The following is a 27,464-nucleotide window of genomic DNA, read 5'->3' on the forward strand; positions in this document are numbered from 1 at the left end:
AGTAGCTTGGGGGAACGTGGGCTGCAGGAGCCGATCAAGAGGGAGAGAACAGGGCAGGGGCTGAAGGGAAGGAGAGTGTGTGTGTGTGGGGGGGGATAGATTAGCGTTCCCCCCTCTCCCCTGGCTTGGGGGAGCAGGACTCCCTCCTCATTCGATGCTGTGTGAACGCTCCCGCTCCGGTTTCAATCGGCTGCCAGAGGCGGAGGGGGCGGCCAAAGCCGCAGCCTGCTCCCCCTGCCCGGGGCTCTCCCAGAGTAGCTCCCCCCACACACGGTCCCTCTGGCCGCAGCGGGGGTGGGAGCTGCGCTCCCCGGCCCGGGGGCAGCAGGGGCAGCGCGATCCCAGTGCCTGACCCGGCCCCGCCCCCTGCCCGGCCCCGCTCCGTCCCTCTGGCTCGTATTTAACCGCGGCTGGCCGCCCCGCCGGGCTCTCACTTCCCCGCCGGCTCAGTCCTGTCCCCGCGGCGCGCCATGGAGCGCGGCGTGCTGCTGCTGGCGCTGGCCTGGGCGCTGGGGGTGACTCTGTCCGGGGCAGCCAGGAGCCCCTACCAGCAGGTCCTGCACCACAGCCGGCTGCGCGGCCGGCAGCACGGGTAAGGCGGGACCCAGCGCTCCGCTGGAGCCGGGCCGGGGGACGCGCGTCTGCAGCCCGGGCTGCGGGGGCTCCGCACTTCGCTCCGCAGCGCCTGGCCGCAGACCTCTGCCGGCCCCGAGCGGGGGGACTGGAGACTCCCCGGGCGCCAGCCTCTGCCCGCCGGGAGATGGGTGGGCTGGAGGCTAGTGCTCAGTGATTCATTCCTGCACCGGCCAGCCTCCGTCCCAGGTGCAGATAGCTGCCTCGGTCCCTGCTGTAAGGCACGAGAGACCGGACTAGCCGCAAGACGGCTCGACTCAAAGGGAAACTAGCCGCCTTTGACAGTTAAGGGACCAAGGCTTATTTATCCCCCTGTGTTTGCGGGTACTGGGGTAGATGCTGCTTAGTCTGTTTAATCATTTGTATTGGTACAATCAGACTTAGACATATACAATGAAATCTACTCGAATGAGATGCTGCCTATAATCAATCCGGACTCTCAGAAGCGAGTGTATGCACACCCATACATAATATTTCGTGTGTGTGTGTACACACACCTTTTGAAACTTAGAGTGTGGTAGGATGAACACATCAGCGACAACCTGGAATAATGGTAGAGACGCCAAAATTCAGCTTCTCTCCAGTAGCGTTAACCACTTAAATACTGCAGGATGTACTGTTGTCACCTATGGACAAGTTTAATCTTTCTGTGCCCCCAAAGTAGGAAAGAATTTGTTGAAAAATATTGACCATAATGACATTTCAATGGGAAATCAGAAAATTCCAAAGTTTGTAAGCCGTCTCTATTTTCCACCTAATGTATCTCAGAGGGGTTTCAGTAGCTTTATTAATGGTTGCAAGGCATCCTGAGCTGCTAAGAGGAAAGGTACTTAGATACAAGTAAAGTTACATGGATGCTGTTCTACTGAACAAATGTTTGCAAAACTAATAATATGATACTGTATATTGAAATCTAAACAGTAGTGAGATTGTGTCACAAAATAACAACAACAGATTTTATGCATGACTTATTTTTTCCTTTGGTGCCTTGGTATTGCACGGGCCATTTTAGACCAGTTTACATTGTTCTATTTATGTATCACTCATAAAATTAATTTCTGTTTAGAGTGGCCCTTCGTGGCTGGGACTTTATCGTCCGGTTTTGTCTATAAGGACTTTGGCACAGTTCTGATGCTAGACTCCTGGCTCCTTGGGGCAGGGACAATCTTTTATATTTGTGCCTACAGAGCACCAAGAATGTTATCCACACTAACATCATGCAAAATCAGGACTACAGCATCTAGACAACGCATGAGAAAGAGAAGGTGTTTGTAGTGAATTTTACATGGAGTGTTTGCATGATGTTTTAATTTGCCTTATTTTGTTGATCTGCAGAGTTGAAATTCTCCATGTCTATTTCTGGTTTAATTTTATGTTTACATATTCTGAAGTAATGTCAGACAGATTTTAAAGGGCTTTTTTCCCCCTAATCAACTGTCGTGTTTCATGTAAACCTTTTCAATAGATCTTGAAAGAATCCTTGACAAAAGTAATCAGTTCTTTAATTGTATACTTCCCAAAGAACATCTAAAAATGTGTGTAGACATCTTCTCCTGGATTGGTAACACACATGGTACGGATGCTGGTTCTATTGACACAGATGCATTGTTAGCTGTAACACTAACTGTGAAATCTGTAGTTTGTGACACTGATTCACACCTCTCTTGAGATCTGACTGGGAATCTCATAGAATCTTGAAGTGGGTACAAAATTCACATGGCTCACCATTGCAACATGATGTTGATTAAAGAGAAGCTACAGGTCAGATGGGTAGTTGGAGCCAAGGCCACAAAAAGTTTTTTGTTCTTTTTAAAGGCAGAAATGGTGAAATATTGCGATCAACATGTCATCTGGAAACTAGATCAGCTATTGTAAAAACAGTATATTAGTTTGTGTTTAATGAGATATAGAACCTTAATGGATGAGTTCTAGAAGCTATTGCCTGTCTTAAGTAATTGGCATGCAATGTTGCCCTCCATGTACATATGCCTTGAAACTAAACAATGGCTAAGTTCTGCCAATAACTTTAAGATGAACGTGTGCAAATTGGTAAGTTACTACAGCCCTATCTTACATTAAATGAATGTATTTCTCCTAAGACTCTTCATTTCTGGAGACAGAGGAGAATGTTGTTGCCAGTACAATCAATAGAAGTAGAGGCACACTTCTGCCATTGCTTTCCTAACAGCACTGGCATCTCTGGGGGAGTACAAGAAGCGAGCGTTTATGGATGAAGTGAATCACATGCTGCTGTCAGTTACCCTGATGTAAGTGGGGATAGGAATAACTCAGTGGTTTGAGCATTGGCCTGCTAAACCCAGGGTTGTGTGCTCAATCCTTGAGGGGGCCATTTAGGGATCTGGGGCAAAAAAATAGTTGGGGATTGGTCCTGCTTGGAGCAGGCAGCTGGACTAGATGACCTCCTGAGGTCCCTTCCAACCCTGATATTCTATGATTCTATGAAATCCTGCATAACTGAAAGCGGAATTTGGCCCACTAGTCCCTTTCTGATTGACAGAGCTTTATAAAAACAGTTCAGTTTTATCAGCATCAAGTAAGAGCAAACTAAGTATTTGGATGCCAACGTATGGCTGTGTCAAACATGTAGCAATAGAGAAACAACCAAAGGATTCTTGGACATAGTGCATTCATGTATCATTAGCAGAGAACTTAAAAGGGCCAGATTCTGTTACCCTTACTCATGTATATCACCTTGCTCCATGAGTAGTTCTATTGAAGCCAATAGTACTCATTGCATAGGAAGATACTACTCAACAGGAGTAAGGGAGACAGAATCTGGAGCTATAAAAATAAGTGACAGTTTATGCACATTTTTAAAAAAGTGAACAGGGGCAGATCTGTGAGTGGGGCTGCAGTTAAGAATCGCAGAAGGTAAAGTAACACCAACATAGAAATATTTGCTTGGGGGAAAGTATTGGGTGACAATAATGCATTTCCACTGTCCTAAAATAGGCAGTGACTTACTCCATTGAAGGCAGGTAGGTAAATCATTGTGATCGAGCTGCATATTATTTTTGGAAGCATCCACTATGTGCTAGGCTGTTTCCAAACTTTCAAGGACCGTTCCTACTCTAAGGATATCAGTTAAGGACCAACTGGCGAGCAACACGTGATCAACGAAAGGAAACAATTTATATATAAATCAACTTGTTTCACTTTAAATTGTTGCACAGCTGAAGTAAGGGACTTACGTGTAGAGTACTGACAGATTCATTTAAATCTAAACTGGGCAGAACACTATAATATACACTGCATCTACTCTAGTTTTGTTATGGGAATCACTGAAAACACAGCATTTTTTTTTCTTTACTGGGGCTTGATCTGAACCTGCATGGCATTGTACTGATAAATCAAAACCTGAACAGCAGCAGCACGTTGCTTCCGTATTTTAGCTTAAAAAGAAGATAATTGATTAATATGAAAACAGTACTCGGAGTACTAAGTATTTCTTCATCAGCCTCTTAACAAGTAGGAGACCATTCCAAAGGATGCAGAAGACACGATAAAACTAGTTCTCCAGTAGCCACACACATAAAGGATGAATCCTGGCGGGACTGTCCAATCAAATGGACACTGAAATCTAGGAGCTCTTTGGTTGTAGCCAGACTTGCTCACCGCAGTGCGAGAGTAGCCAAGGTAGGCTGAGTCAGAAGGTGCAGGAATGTCTGTGGGTTGTACCTTTGGGGCGGGATCGTCCACTGGTGTCCATTGGCGTAGCTGCACTAAAGTCAATGAGGCTAGGCCAGGCTAGGCCAACTGAAGAGCCGGCAGTCTGATTTATTTTTAATCGTTTTTAATTTTTTCCCCTGCATGCCACATTTTGCACGTAAAGTGCAATGAATGCTTTCAAGCAGAAATGCATTGTTTTTATTGGAAATGGAAGAAATTATGGAAACTGTGAGTGTGAGCTCAATACTGTGAAGCACTGAGAGCCCTCAACTTCCAATGACTTCAGTGAGTGGCAAAAGTGCCCGGCACCGAGCAGGACTGGGCTCTGTCTCTATAGATGAAAGCTGCAGTGAGATTAACAAAGACTTACTGAAGAGAAGCCAAACTCCCACTGAGACTGGCAGTGGATTTAGCAAACATATATAGTAGAACCTCACTAATTCATACTAATGGCTGGGAGACTAACCATTGGAGAACTGAGCTTTTGTGCAATAGTGAGAACGTGAAGCACACAGGTGGGTGAGGGTGAATCTAGACTACACCACAAAATCTCCTGTGTTTATTTGGACAAGGAAGCATTGTTCGTAATACCTCAGAACATATGTGCAAACAGACTGTAGTAGTATATTTTGCCTGAGTAAGTGTAAGTAACAGGAGACCACTGTGATTTGTTTCTCTCCCCTCCCCCAGGTTTCTGGCTCAGTGAATTACAGCTCAGCTGATTCCTGTAACGTGCAGAGCACCTCTTGGGAAAAGTGCTGGCAGTCGGTGCTCCGCAGGAGTAGGCCGGTAGTAACCCACTGCTGGAATTGTTGGGAACTGATTGAGGAAAGCAAACAATGTATTGGAGCCAAGCTACATTCAGAGCTTGACCCTACGTGGTGCTGAGATCCACAGATCCTGATAACTTAGCTCTGAGTTGTGGGTGTTCACCACGTCTAGGGATCAGGACCCCGGGGCAGTAGTTTGTGTGGGAGACATCCCATCCCTAAAGGCAACAAACTGTACTGCCAGCATTTACCATCCTTTTGTCCATATCCTGCTACTCCTGAAATCAGAATAGCTTAGTGTACAGACCTATATATGGACCCTATTCATCCTGTCAGATGCTGAGCACTTTGGCCCTGATCCATTGACTTCCGTGGGACAGTCTGCTTAACTGATTTGCAGGATTGCGTCCGGAGTGCTCGGCCCCTTGCAGGATAACTGATGGATACGATCAACGTGCTCATATTAATCCATCATTTAATCTATGAAAAACTTACTGTGGTGAAACAGTAGCACGCGTTAACTATTAGTAACACAACAATTCTAATTTCATGTACAAAATAGTTCTAGTTTAATCTTCAGCTAAGGATCCTGATATTTTTAATTAAAAAAATAGTTATTTCTTTTGTTCCCTTTATTTAAATATCTTCACCCTGTTATCTACTCTATCAAGTCTTTATCCGGAGCTTATTTTCCTTTGTGAGTTGGTGTCCATAGTGGAACCCCTGATGCAACTAAGAGTAGGTTAGATAAATGTCTATCAGGGATGGTCTAGACAGTATTTTGTCCTGCCATGCGGGCAGGGGACTGGACTCGATGACCTCTCAAGGTCCCTTCCAGTCCTAGAATCTATGAAACTGTAATTTTAGCTGTAATTTTTTATTGTTGAGGGGCTGGAAAAGGTCAGGTTTTTGCATTCAGGAAAGAAAAATCCTGGCTTGATGAAGGGAGAGCGCTTTCTCAGTTTAATTTATAGTAGTCATTATGGATTCTGATTTCTTAGAAAGGTAAATTGCAGGTATAAAATATTCCTCCTTCATAAAAATTGAAGTGCTGCTTTCAGACCTACTGTCAATGGGGTATCTCTTAATGTTCTATGTCTGAATGAGGGAGAAACTTACAGTATCTTTTCTGTCTTTCTTTATCTATAGCCCCAATGTGTGTGCTGTACAGAAGCTTCTTGGAACAAACAGGAAATACTACACAAACTGCAAACAGTGGTACCAGAGAAAAGTCTGTGGAAAATCAACGTAAGTACTTGAGAGTATCTAGAAATCTCACTAAAAAGCTTCAGTATGGATACACACATTAGGCTTTTTTGGCTCAAAACAAAGTGTTTTTATGAAAAAGAAACCGCTGTTAGTAAACACGCTGGACATGTGATTACAATGCAGGGCTTCTTGTTTATATGTACTTCAGATCAGTTTAATTAAATGCTGTTATCCGCATTCTAATTGATTTTTAAACAGTGCATTTTGAGGAAAGGCTCTCATATTTATCAGACATCTTATGTGCTAATTGGAATGAACGGTCAGACACAAACCCCTGCTAGCCTCCCAAAAGTTGAGAAATCATTGGACAGGTAAGGGCCACTTGTGCTGAGGCCTTAAATGGGATTTCAGTAGTGTCATATCCTTGGCAGTGATGTGTTAATTTCACTCTTGGTAAATAAAAACATGGGGAACCTTCTTATTTCTTATGCATTATACGTTGAGTCTTCAGCATCCATTCCCAAATAAATCTTTCTGTCTCATGATTGCCCATCTGTAAAACTTTGATGATGATCCTCAAGCACTTTGGTATGTTACGGATGGAAAGGGCTGCATAAATCCAAATTATTCATTATAAATGGGGGGTATTTTTCTGCACTTACAGAGCTCTCAGTGCTGTAATGAAGTATGTACAGGTGTTATCTGGTACCTAACTGTTCATCTCCCATATCTAGACCCCATACTGCTTCTCTACAAAGAAGCAGCTCAGAGCTGATGGATATTGGGAACAATATAAAATGTATGGTCATATGTGGATTTTTGGGTGAAGGAGAAAAAACAAAGTGAGAGGGTCAGATTAAGACAATATTTTTTCCTGAAAGAGTCATCAGAAAACTAATTAGGCTTTCAGATCAGTTCTGTGCCCAAACCTGCAAATATTAATCTTCAAGTAGCTGTTGCATAAAGTAATCTATGGAACCAGCCTCCGCACTTCCTTTTGAAAGGTGCAGTCGTCACATAATTAATAATGTGTATGCCATGCTTGTGCTGGACTTGAGATGAAGTCCGTCTGTCTCTTCCAAGAGACACAAGCCTTTGCAAGGTCACGCAAGCCCCAAAAAATCATAATTTGGGTCTGAGGTAGCTTCACAAGCTTCTGAGAGACAGATGCCAGTTGGAGGGTTTTATGTAAGCTAGTTCTGTGTTTTCTAGCACCAATGTTAAACAAAGGTTTCCATGCAAATTTAAAAAAAATAAGAGTTGAAATGAAAGGATTAGCAATTTCTACTTGACTGAGCTCATGTAGAAAATCATTTAATCAAGAGAACTGACATCAAATCACCCAGATGTTTGTGAGAACAGTTAGGAAAGTATTTTACTGCCCAGTCCAGTATGAAACCAAGTCTTTGGGGTGTCTTAACCGTCTCGAGTTCAAATGAAATAAACTTTCTTTGCTAAACAGCAAACGGAGAGATCTTTCACAGTGTCTACCGGAATGGACAAACTGGAGTTTAAGTTGGCTTCTAAAGAAAACAGTAGATTGGCTTAACAGTAGATAGCCTCAGTTCGGTTCTCTGTGTTAATTGTATAGTTAAAAGGCAGGAAAACCAGAAATTGCCACTTAACACAGTTTCTGGGCTTTCAGCATATTTCCATTTGATTCATCTAAAGGAGTGGATTCCTTAGTCTTTACATGGAGGTGCTGTAACTCATTAAAACTGAAGAAAGACTATATTAGTCCATGGGAGGCTAAGAGCCCATTCCCAGCTTGCTCACTCCTCCACTGACCCATCCCATCCCCTCCCTTCTTCCCACCCTTGCTGTGGATGCGGGATGAATGGAGAGTGTTCCACCAGCTTTACAGAAGTGGCTGAGACCCTTTGATGCATGGGCTGGAGGGCAGGGGGGGCAAGTCTGATCTGGCCTATGATTTGGAGATATAGAATTATACATTTAAAAGGAAATAGTTATTTTGATTTCCCCTCCCTTTTTTTCCGCATAGTAGATGTGAGCTCCATAGGGAAGTGTCTCCAGCAAACGTCTCTGATTAGAGCTGCAGTACTGGAGCCAGCGGGGAGTGTATCAGGGAAGTAGGCTTCATGCTGTAGGCAAATCGCATTAGGTGCTTGGATTTTTACCAAACATTGAAAAAAGATCCCTGTACCCATCTTGCCAAGCATGTACTTACGAGGGCTGTCAGTGGAAGACGATGTTTCCCAGAGAAAGCAGAGTCAAGATCCTCCATGTGGATCGGAGAGGAGATTGTCGACAGAATGAGACGGGTAGACAAGCTGTTACAGCCCTGAAGCAATAGTAACTTCCACTCCCAGTAGGATCAGCAGGTTCACTTGCTTAGGTCATGTGGAATGCAATAACAGGACCTGATTCTGCCACTCTTGCTTGCATTCAGTAATACCTGAATTCATGAGCTGTTCCACTGATTTCAGTGGGCCTGCTGAAAGAGTTAAGCCTGGCTCTCTTTCAGAGTGGCAAAATCCTTCTCCAAAGGATTACCCTGACAGTTCAGTCATTGCAAGACACACACACACACACACACACACACACACACACACACACACACACACACACACACACACACACACACACACAAAATGCTACAGCAACTGGACAGGAAAAATGCTGTGCATATTTTAAGGCCATATTAAATGGCTCTTATTAAACTAATTACTCTGCTCTTAAGTTATCTTTGATTTCTATGTAACTTGTCTGTGATCTCGGGCATTAGGAGATGAGTGGCTTGTTTTTCTGGCCAAGCTTCCTTTCTTACATTTACAACCTGTATGTATTTTTGAAGCTGCAATTCCCAGTGGGTAGACTTAGCATTTACACATGATCTGGTGGAGTAGTTACATCCCTGAACAATCTACGTTATTCCTGTACATAATTGCAGGCACAAAAGGGGAATCCAGGTTTTAAAAAATCTGGCCTAAAAACTTTTTGATATATGTATGTTGCCCCTCCTTCATTTTAGAAATCACATTATTCTACCTGAATGGTTTAAAACACAGCAGTAGTAGTATGTTAGGGTCCACTCATGCAAATGCTACTGTGGGTTGTCGTATAGATATCAACAGACTCCTTATGGTAGTAAGCACCTGCCTGGGAGTAAGTTTTTGCAGGCTTTCATCCTTAATTCATATAGTTTTGGACCATTGCTGTAAAATACTTGAGCATATATGCAATACACTGTATCTGATTAATAATGGACATTTCAACAGATGTATCAAATGTGACTCCAACTGTCTTGTCTGCTTCTTTGGTGTTCTGCTCTTTGCTAAAGAATTGAATTGTGGTGTTTGGAAGAAATGAAATGATGTGGGATGAGACACTGGGCAAGATGTCTGATATTACTTTGACTTAATGAGCAAAGTCTTTGTGTTTAGCAATTAAGCAATTTTCTACTTTTGGTTATGTAGTTAATCCAAAGGCAAAGGGGTATTTTATTTATCGATCTCTATTTATATTTTCCTAAATCCAATGGCAGCACTATTAGAGCCTTATGCTTTTTGAATCATGAACATAATTAAACGCCTCACTTTTCTGTTGAGAACAAAGAGTCTGGATAACTTTGCTTTTTAAATCCTTCAAAAATCATTGATTGTATGAAGCTGCCCCTTAACGCTTTCCCTCGTTCCCATGCTGATTTAACATTCTTCTTTTGGCTGACGTGATTTCTCCAGTTCAGGAAAAGAACAAGTCTCTGGTTCTCGTTATAAAACAAAACATATGAGTTTAATTACAGAAAATTATTATAAATGGATCTTTATTTGGTAATGTATGCTTGAGCTTATTTTTATTACCTTGAAAAATGCACTTAAATTTTCATTTTGGACCCTAAGATCACAACAGTGTGAAACAATGACTAATAAAAATGGGGAAGCTCCGTGTAAGTTTTACTGCATATTGAATTTTACAGCAGAGCCTTTTGAAACTAAAATCTGATTTAATAACTATAAAGATTTTACTTGAAACTACTTGACTGAGAGGGCAGGAAATTGTGGTCAGAAGGCATTACAGAACGTATGACAAATGCTCTTTGTAGGAGAGCATTCTGACGGGGTTGCTTATTTAACCTTCATAGCTGGCACCAGCCTTGCTGAGATGTAATGATCTGTAACCAATGATCAGACATCATAAACCTGTACTGAATTTGGCAAATTCAAGTGCTGTCAAGTAGCATACCACCGGCTTGTTCTGTAAGTTGTGAAGTGTATTTCATGATTTTTGTTGTAAACTATGTAACGTGTAGCCATATAAGAACAAAACTTAACTGAATGCTTACACTGACTATAAATACTCATACAGGCTCATATAGGACTATGTACATTATGGGCAAAATTCTGCCTAACCGGTACATGTGGGCTTGGATCGGGGGGGTTGCAAGAATATAACAGAGGGCAGAATTTGGTCCTGTATTTGGAACCTTCCATTTGCTAGAAATATCGCTAAAACCCCTTGTCACACAACTTTCTGCAGTTTCATCTGCCTTGACATTAACAGTACAGCTACCAACAACCGTTGCATCGATTAGCATGGGCACTTTTTTCACTCTGAGCCAATGTCTCTCCTTTTGTTGCGTACTGTGATATACTGCAGTCTTCTTCCTTGGCTGCCTGACATACTGTAGTTTCATTCGCAGTGGCATCATGCCAGTGTGACCTTTTACTCCATGATAGACCTCTGGCGGGGTTAGGAGTGATGCAGATCCCATCCAGTGTATGACACTGAATGGGTTAAAACCCTATCCCTGATTAGGAGTAGTTTCATCAAGTATTTGCTCTACCTGGGTCACAACTGACTGTGGGAGAACATGGCTGACTTAAGTGAGTTAGCAGGTCCTAGCTGGGAGATTGCCCAGGCATTTGATTTGAAAATGCAACTGAGCCCAGGTGGAAGCAAATGACCTCATTGTGCTGAGCAGCAGGGAGGTTTTGGGAAGCCCTTACCCTCTGAGCACTCATCAGTGTTGTGCGTAGACAGAGCATGATTTTTTTTTTTTTTTTTTTTTTTGTGAACAGCCCAGGAGGGTGTTAGGTTATTTTCAGGTCCAGCCACAAAAGACCAAAGATCACTGGGTCTAATTCATCCCTGGGGTAACTCCACCCAGATCAGTAGTGTTACTCCAGGGCTGGATTGAGCCCACAGTTCTGTACTGCCTTTTAAAATGTGCTTATGTGGCAAGCTCCAAGCAGAGGCACAAAAATTTAGACTGAAGATCTCATTAACAAGCGGACTCCCCGCCCTGAACAGCTCCACGCCCTCCCTGCCATCTCCACTCCTCACCCCAAAGGCAAAAGCTGGAGGAGGCAGGTGAGTCTTAATCCATGCCCTGAAGCACAGAATCTGGCTCTGATGGACAGAGAGAGCCAATTTCACAGCCAGTCTTTCTCCTAATAATACCTTTCTTGCTTGTGTAACCCACGCACCTCCTGGGTGTGGTGTTCTGTCCCATTTAGTGGCACCGAGACCACTTAGCGAGAGAGATTAATGAGTCTGCTCTACAGCCTTCGCTAACAGCCAGTTGGCTTTTAACTCATGCGGTAGAGGCTCATGCACTAAGCTTCAGAGGTCCCCGGTTCGATCCCGCCTGCTGACAACCTGGGTCGGTCAGCGTTACGCTTGCAGCCTAGATGTTTAAAGCCAGGGCCCACTAGTTGATCTCAACTGGTACAATGATAATCTACCCCAGCTGGCCTCCCCATATGGTCTAGAGCAGTGATTCTCAAAGTCGGTCTGCCACTTGTTCAGGGAAAGCCCCTGGTGGTCCGGGCCGGTTTGTTTACCTGCGGCGTCCGCAGGTTTGGCCAATCACGGTGCCCACTGGCCGCAGTTCGCCGCTCCAGGCCAATGGGGGCTGTGGGAAGCGGCGCGGGCCGAGGGAGCTGCGAACTGCGGCCAGTGGGAGCCGCGATCGGCTGAACCTGTGGACGTGGCAGGTAAACAACCGGCCCGGATCGCTAGGGGCTTTCCCTGAACAAGTGGCGGACTGGCTTTGAGAAGCACTGGTCTAGAGGCAGCCTCTCAGATAGCCAGGATTTAAACCATTTAGGGCTTTTACGGATGAAAATCAACATGTTAGCTTCTGGGGACAATCCAACAGGAAGTTAGGGGAGGTTCTGGAGAAGAAGTGCTACATCCTACAGCTTTGAACAGCCCACCTTCTGTACTGATTGAAGCATCTAAGAAGGTATTGCGGCAGTCCAGTTCTGAGGTCACTACGGCATAGCTACCACAGATATGAGCACTATATAAAGACCTAGATAGACAGATATGGCTACAGCAAATTCTGTGTTGGAGAGGAGGAATGTACAGCATTTGTTTTCCTTTTCCAGTTGATATGGAGCTGGCCCCTCTGCAACAGAAGGTCAAAACTCTGTCACCGATGGTTGGGCATTGATAGCATGCTCTAGTTTGTCACCGATTCCATTGGCCAGTGAAAGTATTTGGTGTCCTCTTTATTGGCTGCTGATGTCCCAACCCTGCCTCCCCGGGAATGTTGTAACAACAGCAATTTTAAAGTTCAATATTTTACACAGCCCTGTAACTTTTGCATGGTGCCTTACAGAGGTGAAAAAAGAGGGATGACGCTTGCCTGGAAGAGCTGCCCCTCTACATAGGCCAGACACAAGAAAGGATGGCTGCAGGCGACAGGAAGGGAGAAGAGAGATAAAGAGATGGGAATCACGTTAGGATACGTCAATTTTTTTTTAAAACGGAAAATGAGGTAGTGCAGAAAAGGAGTGGGGAGATAGACAGCCAGGTGGGAGGACAATGGACATCTTTGGTGCACAGGGTGGCTGGTCAAGGCACATAGGTCTGGTAAGTGACACCTTCCTGTGACTGCAAGAACCCTTGCACTAGAGGAGAGATTCACTCAGGGCAAAGGCAGGCAGTGGTGCTCTAGGAGCTGGCACTAAAGCCATTACCACATTCCAGTTAGCATCTCCCTCTGTTGAGGGGCACAATGGTGGCTCCAGCCTTTACCTGCTGATACAACTTCACCACCCTCAGCAGGCTTTCCATCGCTGGGGGCAGCCTCCAGTGGTGTTACCCTGGAATGAGTTTAGACCACATTCTGTGATGCGTATCAGCAGCTTCCTGCCCCGTTAGTCATAGCTCATTAATTTCCAGTCAATCTGTAAATGAACCTTTTTAACGACTACATCAGAGCTCAAGAATTACTTATGCTGAGCTTCGGAATGATTTCTCTTTAATCCGCTCCCTGCCATTGATTATGGTTCTGAACTGAGGGACTGTCTAGACTTGAGTTAGTGTCTTTGGTGGAAAAAAGGGAAATTAGAGTTACGGGGGTGGGAAAGGGGAGAGGCTAAAGTGTGTTACTAATGAACATGGAAAGTAGGAGAGCTGAGAAAAGTGGACAGCAGGGTGTTAAGATCCCAAGTTGTCAAAGAAGGGATTGCTTTAGGCAAATTCTTTCCCACATGGCATATATAATGTCTAGACCATCAGTCTGGATTTGCTTTGTAATTTTGTTAGGAAACCATGACACAGAATTTATTTGCTGCTGTCACAGAAGTGCAGGTATTTGTTTCACTTACTGACTCCTAATTACCCAGAGGAATTCTGTTTAAATTCAAGGCATTTTCACTGTGTTTGTGTGTTTTTAAATAGTGTTCAAATGATAAATATCTGAGGGCTTTGGGTCTTGCTTTTTTTTTTAACCCAGCTCCCTGAAAGTCAGCTCTTGAAATTCTGCAGAGAGGGGGAAAGGGTACCTTGTAAGAGGAGTGTCTGTTCTTCTTCAGTATGGTGGCACTAAGATCAAATTGTTTTGTCCCCTTCTAACAGCTGCAAAGGTGACCAGTAAAACAAACCTCAGAGAAAAATAAATTGGTAAACTGTTTTGATTTTTTCCCTCTGTTAATATAGACACGTATTTTCTTAAGGGGGTCAGATCTGAAAACAATGCTTCTGCCTGCACTTATTTCTTAATCTGTAAAGTGGCACATGCAATGGGCTAGTTCCTCAGTTGATGTAAATTGCTATAAGTCAAAGCAACAACATTGATTGACACCACGTGAGGATCTGGTGGGTTGTTTTGTTATAACAGACCAGGCAGGGAATAAGTGGATGGTGGTTAAATGAAATGGACAGTTCTGTAATCAATTGGTGGTTCAGTCCTCTGGACTTACTAATTGCTATTAGTGACTAGTTCACAAATTGCTGTAATTTACACAGCTGCTGTATATGTAAGTTTGCCACTTCCAATGATTTCTCTGGCCCCTTATGTCAGTGTGTATGAGAGATTGCAGACTCCATTCCCACTCATTGTAAGTAACTGCAGTTGGTGAACTAATCTGCTCGAGCAATTAATAAAGTTGCAAAGCTTTGGGTGTAAATGAGCTAATAGCTGTTCTAAAGGGACGACTTGGGCTGACAACAGGGCTGAAAGAAAACATGAGGCTGCTTTGTTAAGGGAAACATGATAGAATTGCAGCCTGTTATCCAAACAGTGATTAAATGTGGTTTACAAGCCCAGGAGATATCCGAATAGCTTGTTTTAATGTGCTAAAGTAAACTGGCGCTTGCAGCTTCATTCCTTACCAAGTAGACACAAGGGACTGTTACTGAGTGCTCCAGACATTGTTTAAGAGACATTGTAACTCCAAGCCAAACAAAGTAATTAAAACGACTAAAATTTAATAAAAGGAGTTTTCTTCTGCCTCAAACGTGTCATAATATTAATGTACAGTGTCAATCAACTTATACTTTTCCTCCCCACCCATAGAATTCAGTTCTTGGCTTTATAAAAGAAAAATACCGTCTGAACAATTATTACTAGTTCTAGAACATATGGCTGCACCTCCTGTGAGGAAGCAACATTGCATGGAGACCATACTTGAATCCTGTATGTAGGCTTTTGGTTGTAACTATCCTGGGGTTTATTTAATGAACCCCCCAGTGAATGGGAAAGGAATAAAACATTAATAAAAGAAACTGCCAGGCGTCTCTGGTGAACTGCTGCATGCAGCCATGTGCAGTCTTCTCAATCCCTGCCTTCGGGGTCCATCTCCAAATTCCTGTGTTCATAATACTGTCCCTTATGAGGGAGCGTCTCCTAAATTATAAGCTTCTACAAACATATCTCAATAGTTAGCATTGCGTGCATCAGCCACCATTGTGCTATTCTCTAGGTGGTTGTTTAGGATGTGATATTTTGGTCTAAAATGGGGTGTCATGTATACTGCACAGTGATTCATTTTATGGGGTTGCATGAGTAAAGAGTGAAGGACTTGCTAGAGGAGGAGGGGAGGTGAATATGTAAGGGGTATAGAGGTGTGATCTGTTTGTGTAAGAGGGCATTGACTCCCCTTCACAGAAAATGAAATACACAATGAACCCTGTGGCCTTAATGAATATGAGGGGAGCAACTGGCTATTAAGGTGTAAGCAAAAGATCAATCAATGCCTGTTCACCATCCTTTGTTTTTCCCCTTAGTAATTCCATTGTTATGACCCAGCAAGCTATTGAAACTGATTAGACTTCTTAACAATGAGCAATTCAGAGAAGGAATTTTGTCAATTTCAATTCCCTGGTATGGGCCAGGGGGAGCTCAGTAGTGGAGCTGGCAGGGAGACCAATGGAGTATACAGTGTGAACGCATGTGCTTCCAACTTGTGGACATACACCTACTGTGATGTAGATTGAGCAAAATCCAGTTGGCTAGTAGACTGGGATAGACCAAACCCAGGTCTGGTCAAGTGAAATATAATTACTTGGTTCCAACCAGACAAACTGCTTACCTCTGTTATAAGGGATGTTGACCTGCCTTAAGGCCAGGGGGGGAAAAATTGGCTTCCCAACTCTATTTTTGTGTTTCACCAATTGTCTACTTGGCTAGAATTCTCCTTTAGGAATAGAGTGCACTTGGCTAATTAGATGATTAGGTGAAATGGATTCACCAGTATATTTTGTGTCACTCCTCTCTTGGGGACAAACTGATGTGACCAGCACTTAAAAAGTCTGGGTGCACTGTCAGCATGGATGTGCTGAATATTAAGACTGAATGTCTATCTCCATTTTCTTGCAAATACCATTGAATTGCACTTGTGCTCTGTAGCATGCTTCAAGGAAACATAGCCAAGATCAAATTTAGGCAGGCCTCTTTTATTGCTATATCTCTTTGAAAACTCATGTCTAAATTGCCATCCACTGTCACTCATAGATCTCTCTTATGGGTCCCTACATACAGTAGAAGTATGATTTGCATCCAACACACTTTAATTTTTTTAAATGAATCAGTGTGACTTTTGAGTTCCATGCTGTTTTTAGATAAGTCACCTTATTTGTATTTTAAATAAATAAAATTTTTCATCTTGCTGTGATGGTAGTTGCGAATCAGTCACCTTCCTACTCTATCAACTGGCATTATAAGATTGTTTTCAGGCCTCTATTTGGATATATAGGGAACAAACCCTCAAGGGAAATGTTTGATTTATGCCAAGAGGGAAGCTTGCAATCCTGAAAGAGATAATGGTCAGGTCTACACTATAGATTTATATTGGGGAAAATCCAACCCCCTGAGCCACGTACACCTCTACCCCTATATAACGCGACCCGATATAACACTAATTTGGCTATAACGCGGTAAAGCAGTGCTCCAGAGCGGCGCGGCTGCGGACTCCGGTGGATCAAAGCAAGTTTGATAGAACGCGGTTTCACCTATAACACGGTAAGATTTTTTGGCTCCCGAGGACAGTGTTATATCGGGGTAGAATTGTAGTTGTACTGACCTAACCCCTGGTGTAGACAGCACTACGTCGGCAGGAGAGCTCCAATCGGTATAGCTACCACCTCTCATGCTGACGGGCGAAGCTCTCCCCTCAGAGTAGGAGCGGCTTCATTTAAGCACTACAGCAGCCCAGCCTCATAAAATACTGCACCAGTGCAGCTCATTGAAGTGTAGACCTGCCCAAAGAATAGCTAGTTATTTAGCCAGGAAGGATTTGCTTTATGCCCAACATACATAAGAACTGTAGTCAAATGTAGAGAACAGCAGTTGTCCCTCCATGAGTATCTTGGGCTGCCTGAGTAGAAGCGGCATGGATTGAAAAACTGTTTGTCATTATCTGAGGTGTCTGTGTCCTATTACAGAATGATCAGCTACGAGTGCTGCCCTGGATATGAAAAGGTACCTGGAGAAAAAGGCTGCCCAGCTGGTAAAAATGTGTTCTGTTTCTATAGATGCTTTATAATTCTGCAGCTCTAGCATAGACAGTTGTTCAAAGTGAATTTGATTCTTGGGCATTGTGTGATTTTTATATTCCCCTCTCCATGAAAGGGCAAACCCACCAAGTAGAGCACTAAGTTATGGGGCACATCAGCTCCAGGACATGCAAAGTTTTGAGAAATGTTCTATCCCCTTAAAACTATTGAACACAAATTCTAAGTTAAGATAGTTTGGCTGTTAGAAAATACTCATGCCAGTGGGTAATATAACTCTACTGGAAATTTAATATAAAACTCTCTACTGTAACACAGTTTTCCACAGCATGCTTATTGTTTTAGTGAGTATGAATTTAGCAAAATATATTTGATTAGAAGATACAGTTTAGTGACCTCAAAAAAGGTGGGAAATCCCCTGGATACAGTAAAAATGTTTGTGCTTTGTCATTGTCTTTGAATCATTCCCTACCCAATCCTTTTGCTACTGTGTGGGTTGCAATATTTCATTTTAAATGCTGCAGACCAAATTCTCGGCTGGTGCACATTAGTGAAGCTCCACTGAGGTCAAGGTACGGTGCCGATTTATACCAGCCAAGGATCTGGCCCTGTGGAATTTGGGGCTCATGAAAGGGAGAGGCCGCTCGCATTGGATTCAGTCAGGCATATTCATTCGTGTGTCCTGCGGGAGGCAAGTTTACCTGGTGAGATGTTGCAGCAGCACGAGGTTCTGCAGTCTCTGTACTAGTCGGGTGCCTGCAGCTAGTCAGCTCTGGAAATGGACAGTGCTTGCCCAGAGTTGGTGTGGTTGGAGTAGCAGGGGGTGCATTGATTCAGTATATCCCATAGGCAGCTTCTACGAGGGTGAAGGGGGTCCTAAGGGAGTCCAAGGGAGATTAGACCAGCCCTAAGGGAAGGTGATACCACCACTGTCCAGGGAGATTCCACCTGGGACACTGTGTACTCGGCAGCTGCAGGGAGATACGGTTTACATCTCCTAGGACCAAAATGTACAAATCTAAGCCCCAAAATGTGAACCCACATCTCTAAATGTGAACAATCAGGGAAAAATGTAAAACCTCAGGTCTAATGACAGACCATATGAAACTGATAAACCTCTTTGGTTCTTGACTTTCTAGCTGCAATTACATGGGGGCCCAATTTGGACTGTCGTTTTATACCAGTATAAATCCAAAGTAACTCCATTTAAGGTTGTCAATTCTGGATTTATACTGCTGTATAATCTCACCCAGTTTTAGGACAGCAGTGAAGGATAAACTAGTATTCTAATACCAACAAACATACATCTGCCGGGGGATCATTTCAGAAGAATGCAGGGATGGGGGAATGAAGTTGTCAGCATACAGAACATTGTGTGATTTTTATATTGTATCCTGCTATGTCTTGGGGGAGGCGGAACAAAACATGGGAAATCGAGTGGAGCACCTAGACCTATATCAAACGATTCCTTTGATGTCTGAGTTTGCTGATGTGTTTCATTTCCAGATACGTTTTTTGCCAGCAGCTCTGTTTTCATTCAGCAATGTGCAGGGAGATGGGAATGGCTGCGGGCTGGAACTGCTCCCGTGTTATCAAATTTGATATTTTCTTCTTTCAGCATTGCCACTTTCAAACATCTACGACACCCTGGGGATTGTTGGAGCCTCCACCACCCAACTGTACTCTCTCAGTTCTAACCTGAAACCAGAAATTGAAGGACCTGGAAGTTTTACAATCTTTGCCCCAAACAATGAGGCCTGGTCTGCTTTGCCTGCTGTAAGATTAAATCCATCTTCTTTCTTGTTCTCTCCCCGACTCTTCTAGAGTCACAGCGCTGAGTCCTCAGAATAGGTACAGCCCTACCAGAGGCAGTGTAAGCTTGATCAGAGCTAGGGCCGTCTAGTCCAGCATCGTCTCTCACAGCCCCAGATGCTTCAGAGGAAAGTGCAAGAACCCTGGAGTAACCAATCTGCTTCCTGCCCCGTGTTAGGTCTCATGATGATTTCTAACAGTTGGAGGATGCCTGAAGCATGAGTGTTAATATCCCTCCCACAATTTTTTGTGGATCTTTAATTAAGATCACTCTGGATATTCTTTTAGCCATATAAATGTCCAGTCTCTTTTTTTGAGTTCTTGACCTCAACGACTTCCTGTGACAGTGAGTTCCATAGTTCAATTACACATTATGGGAAAAAGCATTCACCGCAAGTCACACCAGTGTGCCTCAGCCCTGAGCCGGAGAGACCATTCCTAGGAATGGGAGAGAATTCAGACTCGTTCACCTTGTGTATGCCAAATTGTACATTTTAATAGTAAAATAAATAGATATTGGGCCAGGGACGATCTTTTCATGACGTGCACCTGCTGTGCCTAGCACAATGGCACTCCGATCCTTGTTTGTAGACTTTCTAGGAGCTACCACAATACAAATGATGATCATAAATGAAAATTTATGGCTAGACACACACATAGTTATGGCTAGTTATACATGAAAGTATGACTTTAAACTCCAAGACAAACGTGTCCCTTAGGTTTGCCCAACTTTCATTTTAAAACAGCATTTGAAGTACTGGTTCCCTGGCTTCTATTTAGATGTTGCCAGGGAACTTTCCAGTCAGGGGCGGCTCTATGTATTTTGCTGCCACAAGCACGGCAGTCAGGCGGCTTTCGGCGGCGCACCTGCAGGAGGTCCAGCTGGTAACACGGATTTGGCAGCATGCCTGCAGGAGGTGGTCCGGTCCCACAGCTTTGGCGTACCCGCCGCCGAGTTGCCGCCAAAGCCGCGGGACCGGCGGACCTCCCGCAGGCATGCCGCTGAAGGCTCCTTGATTGCCGCCTCCACAATGACCGGCAGGCCGCCCCCCGCGGCTTGCCGCCCCAGGCACGCGCTTGGTGCACTGGTGCCTGGAGCCGCCCCTGTTTACAGTGGCACGGAATGCTGTAGAAATCCATTTGGGAGTCAAGATCCGTGCTGGAAAATCCCTGTGCAATAGCAGGGCTCCTGCTATTGAAGGAATTCTGTTTACACTAGATTTAATGGCACTAAGTAATTTTCTGGCAAAATTTTGATTTTTGCTTATTTTCAGGAAATGTTGGATTCATTGGTCAGTAATGTCAACATTGAACTGCTAAATGCTCTTCGCTACCATATGGTGAACAAACGGGTCCTAACAGATGACCTGAAACATGGAACGTCTCTTCCTTCAATGTACCAGAATATTGATCTCCAGATCCACCACTATCCTAATGGAGTAAGTGAATTACTTGTACTACTGTAACAATGGGGGCCAGATCCTCAAATGGAGTAAACTGATGCAAGTCAATGGATCTATGCAAGTTATCCCAGACTTCTTGTACTGTATCTTTTTTGGTAAAATATTAATGATAAACAGACCAAAAACTCTGAGGAAGAGGGTCCGATACAGGAAGGTGATTGGTGCCCATTGACTTCAATGAGAATTGAAGGCACTCTGCATGTCCCAGGATTGAGCCCCAAATTAGCTGAGCAGATATTGTCCCAACACCATAGACTTAGCTTGATTCTCTTCTGTCTCAGAGCTCTACTTAGTGCAGTGTGGGGTGGAGTGTCGGAGCTGATTCTCAGTAGAATATAGATGCGTGGATACACATAAGAAATATAAACAGGTAGATGCTGTAACATTGTTCTATATATAAATACCTGGTTCAGTATATAGGTGCACAAGGAGCTTGTATAGAATTTTTATACACAGATGATGCAATAATGTTACACTCAGGTATGCATGCTGATGTTATGTATTTGCTTATACTTCATGCTATAGTGAGAGTAGTTTTGCTGCAGTATAATATAGTAGGAGCATTTCTTGAAAAGTATAACTTCAGAGTCATTACAGTGTTAAGTATGAAACTAAAAGGCAATTAGATTCATTATGTAGCTAGCCTTCTAGCATATATGATTTATGAGGTATCATAAAGCATAATCAAACTGCAGTTTGTCACTATTATAAAGGGTAACCAGTTATTTAGAATATATATGAATGGCATCTTTATAGATATAGGGCCTGAGCCTGCAACCCTTACTTACCTGAGTAATTCTTATTTTCAGGTACATTGAAGTCACTGGATTACTCATTTGATTATGGGTGGGGCCTATAGTACAGTACAATTCTAGCTTGGCCAGTAATGTTTTTTTTTAATTTCCTGTATATTGGGACTGGTTAACCAAGCTGCATGCTGTTGAGTTTCAGATGCAGTAAACAGTAGAGTTACCTATAGAGGAATGCTTTGTAAAAGAGCTCCTGAGAGCAGTTGCACAGAAAGATACTGCTGCTTCCTGATGATTAATAGCATCGCATCCTCTCTACACCAATTTCTTTAACTTCTCCTAGTACTAATGCAGTTTGTGGATTGTGGGTGGTTGTTGGTTTTTTTTTGTTTGTTTTTGTTTTTGTTTTAATTAATTGAACTCTATCCCCTCTGGATCGTTTCCTCTGCAGATCGTGACCGTGAATTGTGCCAGACTTTTGAAAGCAGACCATCATGCCACCAATGGAGTGGTCCATCTGATAGATAAAGTCATCGCCACCACAACGAACAGTATCCAGCAAATCGTTGAGACCGACGAAAATCTTGAAACTCTTCGGGTGAGTTCATCTCAAGGGTTTACAGCATGTTAGTTCATGCTTTCATTCATGATTTTCAAAGGTGTCCAACTCCCACTGAATTTCAGTAGGATGTATGTAACCAAGGACTTGTCTGCACTTTAAAGTTTTGCTGCTTTATCTTTGCCAGCAAAGTGCTTATGCTGATATAGCTTATTCTGATTTGGAATCTATACCAGTATAAAGCATCATATACTGGTATAACTGTCTACACAGAGGCTTTTACTGGTTTAACTCTGTCAATAAAAATCACATCGCTTACTGATAGTTATTTTGGTAAAACATTTTAAATGTACACCAGGCCTCACTCCCTTATTTCCTTTTGAAAATCCTGGCATTAGAGGTTACTATTCAGAAACATTGACCCAATTGATTTAATAAATAAAGTATTAATTGTTAATGCACATCTTATACATTGAACTTTAACACCTAAACATAAACTGGCATTTCCCAGTTAACCAGGTTAAGGAGCTGAGCCAGTGCCGTTTGAAGTCACTCGGATCCTTTCAATTGACTTCAATAGGTATTGGAGCAAGCCCTAAATCACTGGTTAGGAACCCTCCCTCCCCCCCGATGTGTTCCAAAGGGTACGTCCACACTACCCGCCGGATTGGCGGGTAGCGATCGATCTATCGGGGATCGATTTATTGCGTCTCATCTAGACGCGATAAATTGATCCCCGAATGCGCTCCCCATCGACTCTGGAACTCCACCAGGGTGAGAGGCGGAAGCAGAGTCGACGGGGGAGCCGCAGCCGTCGATCCCATGCCGTGAGGACAGGAGGTAAGTCGATCTAAGATACGTCGACTTCAGCTACGAGAATAGCGTAGCTGAAGTTGCGTATCTTAGATCGATCCCCGCCCTCAGTGTAGACCAGGCCAAAGATTGCCTGCCTGAAGGGTGAGGCGCTGCTAAGTACGTAAGGCCAGATTTTTCAGAAAAGGTATTTAGGTGCCTATGGATGCGGATAGGCCCCAGATGCTTTTAAAAGTCTGCTCCTTAGCCCTTGTCTGAGTGGGAGAGAAATGTTTTTCCTTCTTTGTATTCTTGAGTGTATTCTAGCCTCTCTCCTCCCATTTCTTTAAAGGCTGCTGTGGCTGCGTCTGGTCTTAATACCTTGTTAGAAAATGATGGGCAGTTCACACTCTTGGCTCCAACCAATGAAGCCTTTGAGAAGATCCCACAAGGAACACTGGACAGGATCCTTGGGGACCCAGAAGCTCTCAAAGGTAAATGACCATTTACCAAGTGTGTTGAAAGGTAGAAAAGTATTTTTGCATCTCAAGTAGGTAAGTAAGAGAACTGACCCTTGATATGCTCTGACATAGGCTGGAATAATCCACTTGACATTATCCTATTTATTTATTTATTTGTATTTTTTACACTAGATGGCACATCCTTTTCTTTAGGACAAAACATGGGGAACTTAAGGTCCACGTGCTGCACCAAGGTGTGTGTGTTAGCTGGGCATAGGAGAGCTCCAGAGGGGAAAGAGAGGAAGCCATGCATTCCTCAGAGCACACAGCGGTTCACAGGGAAATTGAGACTGGGATTTCCAAAGGTGTTTGGGAGCTTGACTCCAAACTCCTTTAGAAATCTCTGCCTGAGTGGGCAAAAAAATCATAAGACACACAAAGCAACCAATCCTCCAGCTCTACCTTACTGCTACAGAGTCCGTGTGTGTGATTGTACTGGGAACTCTGCTCTATGGCAGTAAGAGGGCAAAGGTTCCCCACACAAACAGCCTACGCCCGCACTGTGAAGTGGAACTACAGCTCTTCTGCTGTGTAGGACAGCCTTTGCACCCAGACAGGGATGGGGCAGGATTTGGGCCAGAAAGAATGACTATCTTCAGATCAAAACGAATGCACTTCTTGGGCTGCTGTGTAAAGAGGAAAAAGTGTTTCTCCTGCTATAAACATCCAGGCAGCTTAATGGTTTTTTTAGAGGGTAAAATTATGGGCCACGCTATCTTGCTCATGTGATCGGTTCCACAGCTACTAGTCCATCTGAATGGCCATCTGGACACAGATCCTTGTATCCAGCCAAGCCCTGCTTATTGTAGGACCTGGGGAGTGGGCTAAGATCCACCTTTGCACTCCCTCCAGCCAATGGCCGCGTCAAGTCCCAGGTATAAGTTACAACAGTCTCCGAGGTGCTGGTGGTGGCCCCCTAGGAACTGTTATGCAGCCTGGGATGGCATGCCATCCCACCCCAAACTCTGAGATTGAGAGGAAGTAACGCTGAGCCTACTTGGGGGGGAATCCCTAGCTGCATCCCTTTGGGTTACTGGAGTAGCACAAAGGGGAGTTGGGGCTGGTATCTGGCCTTTATCTATTACCAGCAGAAGATTATTCATTTTTCCTAGAGAAGTTAAATATCTCAGGCCAAATCCTACCCTCAACTACAGCACAGTAAATCTGGAGAAACTTACTGATGTCAATAGAGCTCCTTCAGGTTTCCACTGATGTAACTCTCTGGATAGCAGTTAGACCCATATCTTGGACAAGAATTACATTTCACTACTTCCTCGGCGGTTTTGAGTGAAGTGGCCTCCAAATGAGGCTGGCTATTACCTTGAATTACAGTCTTCTGCATCTTGCAGAGTGAAGATTCCGCTGCTAAAACCCATAATAATGTCTGCCTGTTTACACGAGTGGAGAGCGAGAACTCAATTCTAAATCTTTGCTAATGTAGCAAAAACTAGATTGTATTCTCTCTAGAAACTAGAGTACTGTAAATTACTCCTTTTTGTGCAGGTTTGGTCACTTGCAGGGGTCTTAGTCCATAGGCTGTAAAATCTTATCAATCATTGTAAGCTCTTTTGGGACAGGTCTTTGTACGGTGCCTAGCACAGTGGGGTTCTGACCCTTGACTAGGGCTCCGAGGCGCTACAAATAATAATTTCCAAGCTGACTTTCTATTTACCATGTGCGTTTTCTCTCTTCTAGACCTGTTAAACCATCACATACTGAAATCAGCCATGTGTGCCGAGGCCATTATTGCTGGCTTGTCCATGGAGACTCTGGAAGGTACCATGTTGGAAGTAGGCTGTATTGGTGATGAACTCACCCTGAATGGAAGGCCTATCATTGCTGAAAAGGATGTCCTAGCTATCAATGGTGTAGTACATTTTGTTAATGAGCTACTGATTCCAGACTCAGGTAAAATCATTGATCGGTATCCTGGATTTTTTTTTCTTTTTGTTTGTTTAGTGGGGTTTAATATATTTTGTACTAGAATATTCACCGGGCAATCTAACAAGCATGCCTGTGCACACACTAATATGTCTGCTCACCTAAGCCGGTATTTGCACATACAAATTAGGTAACTATGTATGTCATTAGGTTCTCAATTACCTGACCTGTATGTGCAAATACAGGGTTTTTCATGATCCTTCGGGGAGGCTGACATGCACCTTTACATTGGTGATGTCCTTTTGCTCCTCCTCTCCAACCCTGCTTTGGAAATGTTTTTTCAGTAGAATTTTGTATCATTAGTTTAACAGGGTGTCTAATTTAAAGTTCTAAGGCCCTTTAATGAAGGACTCATTGGAAATAATTCAACAGAAGGCAAAGAGAAGATGGTGTTGTACTCAGTCAAAAAAAATCAAGGCTGAGACTTTCAGAGAAGCGGGAGTTGGGACATCCAACTCCCTTTGAAATTCAGTGTCTGCTTTGAAAATCCCCGTATGACTGCTTTGGAAATAAGTAGTGCTCATAATTGATCATTTTTGCATCCATTTGCTTTCCAGCAGTATGCATTGCTCATTAGTATGTATTTCTAATTACAAATAGATGGTACTCCATGCTGAAACAAATTAATTGAAGCATTTAATATAGTTTTAACAAGTGATTTCTGTTTTTTTTTTTTCTTTAGCTAAAACTTTGTTTGAGTTAGGTAAAGAATCTGATGTTTCAACGTCTATTGACCTTTTTAGACAAGCTGATCTCAGCTCTCATCTCACTGGAAAGGAGCGTGTGACGCTTCTTGCCCCAATAAACATTGTGTTCAAAGGTAAACTTTGGAAATCTTCTATATGTTCCATTGGTTCTGATCATAGACCTGCTTCTGGGAGAAACCAGAGTTGTATGTCAGATTTTTACTATTGCTAATGATTGCTTTCTTCATTGAGGGAGGGGTGTGTGTGTGTGTGTGTGTGTGTGTGTGTGTGTGTGTACACGCGCTCTCATATAAGCTGGTTCTGCTAGGGGCACAGACTGGTTTTGAAACTGAAAGGCGACACAGATACCATATTTATTATTTAGATCCTTGTAGAGTCTTAATGATAGTGTTAAAATGAATCACTGTGTGTCGAAATGCTTTTTGCTGCAGATGGGACTCCTCCTATGAATCGGAACACGAAGAGTTTGCTTCTAGATCACATTCTTAAAGAACAGCTTTCTTCTAAATATCTTTACCATGGACAGGAGCTAGAAACTCTGGGTGGCAAAAAACTGAGAGTTTTTGTATACCGCAATGTGAGTGTCTATTTAACTCTTTCTTAGTCTGATACAGTATTATTGCTCTAGAAGGGCAGTTGCTCTGTTATTCGTGTCTCACTGATAACACATCGGGGTGAGATTCTGGCCCCAGTGACATCAATGGGATTTCTTCCATCGAATTCAATGGGGTCAGGATTTCAACGCAGATCTGCAAACTCCGTTTGGGATCTGAGCGTGAGGCTGTGTTCTTTCTTTCTCATCCATCATCTGTAGCAAAGATTCTGGAGGCCAAATGGTGCCCTCGGTTATACATATGGAAGCCTGCTAAAGGCTAATTGATAATTCATTAAGCTCATTTTTTATATTCTATAAAAGTGAAAAATACAAACAAACAATGTAACAATTAAAATATTCTGTCCCTTGAAGTGTATTTTAATTTATTTTGTCTGTGTTTATATTTGCAGAACCTCTGCATTGAAAACGTCTGTATTGCTGCCCATGACAGGAGAGGAAGGTTTGGCACCTTGTTCACGGTGGACAAAATGTTGACTCCACCAGTAGGAACAGTCATGGATGTTCTAAAGGCAGACCAACGTTTCAGGTGTGTAGTCACATGGCTTAATGCACCTTATGGAAAGTGCTCCAATACTGTGGTGATGAGCACAATATCAGAACCCATACAGAATAGACTAGGTGACATTTTGTTCTTGCTGTTAGTCGTGCAGTAGCAACAGAGCTGTCAAAGCAATTCCAATTAACTATGGGTTGAAGTCATTGCTATATATAATTTGTTAATGTAAAAGCATCTAAATGCATGTCTTCCTAAATTATAAGCAGCATAACTTTAAATAAAAAATGGGGTTTAAAATTCA

General features: G+C 43.2%; 1 protein-coding gene across 1 annotated transcript in view; it reads left to right on the forward strand.

Annotated features, from left to right (window-relative positions):
• The first annotated feature begins 307 nt into the window (after window positions 1–307).
• Window positions 308–27,464, forward strand: part of TGFBI (transforming growth factor beta induced) — a 35,806-nt gene continuing 8,649 nt past the window's right edge. The window contains exons 1-11 of the mRNA XM_005310370.5: window positions 308–592; window positions 6,243–6,341; window positions 17,439–17,503; window positions 19,126–19,283; window positions 20,594–20,758; window positions 21,983–22,129; window positions 23,235–23,376; window positions 25,099–25,311; window positions 26,027–26,164; window positions 26,483–26,628; window positions 27,057–27,193. Of these exons, the coding sequence (XP_005310427.1) occupies window positions 471–592; window positions 6,243–6,341; window positions 17,439–17,503; window positions 19,126–19,283; window positions 20,594–20,758; window positions 21,983–22,129; window positions 23,235–23,376; window positions 25,099–25,311; window positions 26,027–26,164; window positions 26,483–26,628; window positions 27,057–27,193 (1,532 nt within the window). The 5' untranslated portion in view covers window positions 308–470. The remainder of the gene's footprint in view (window positions 593–6,242; window positions 6,342–17,438; window positions 17,504–19,125; window positions 19,284–20,593; window positions 20,759–21,982; window positions 22,130–23,234; window positions 23,377–25,098; window positions 25,312–26,026; window positions 26,165–26,482; window positions 26,629–27,056; window positions 27,194–27,464) is intronic.

This window comes from Chrysemys picta, chromosome 8 (assembly GCF_011386835.1).
Source record: "Chrysemys picta bellii isolate R12L10 chromosome 8, ASM1138683v2, whole genome shotgun sequence".
Lineage (NCBI taxonomy): Eukaryota > Metazoa > Chordata > Testudines > Emydidae > Chrysemys > Chrysemys picta.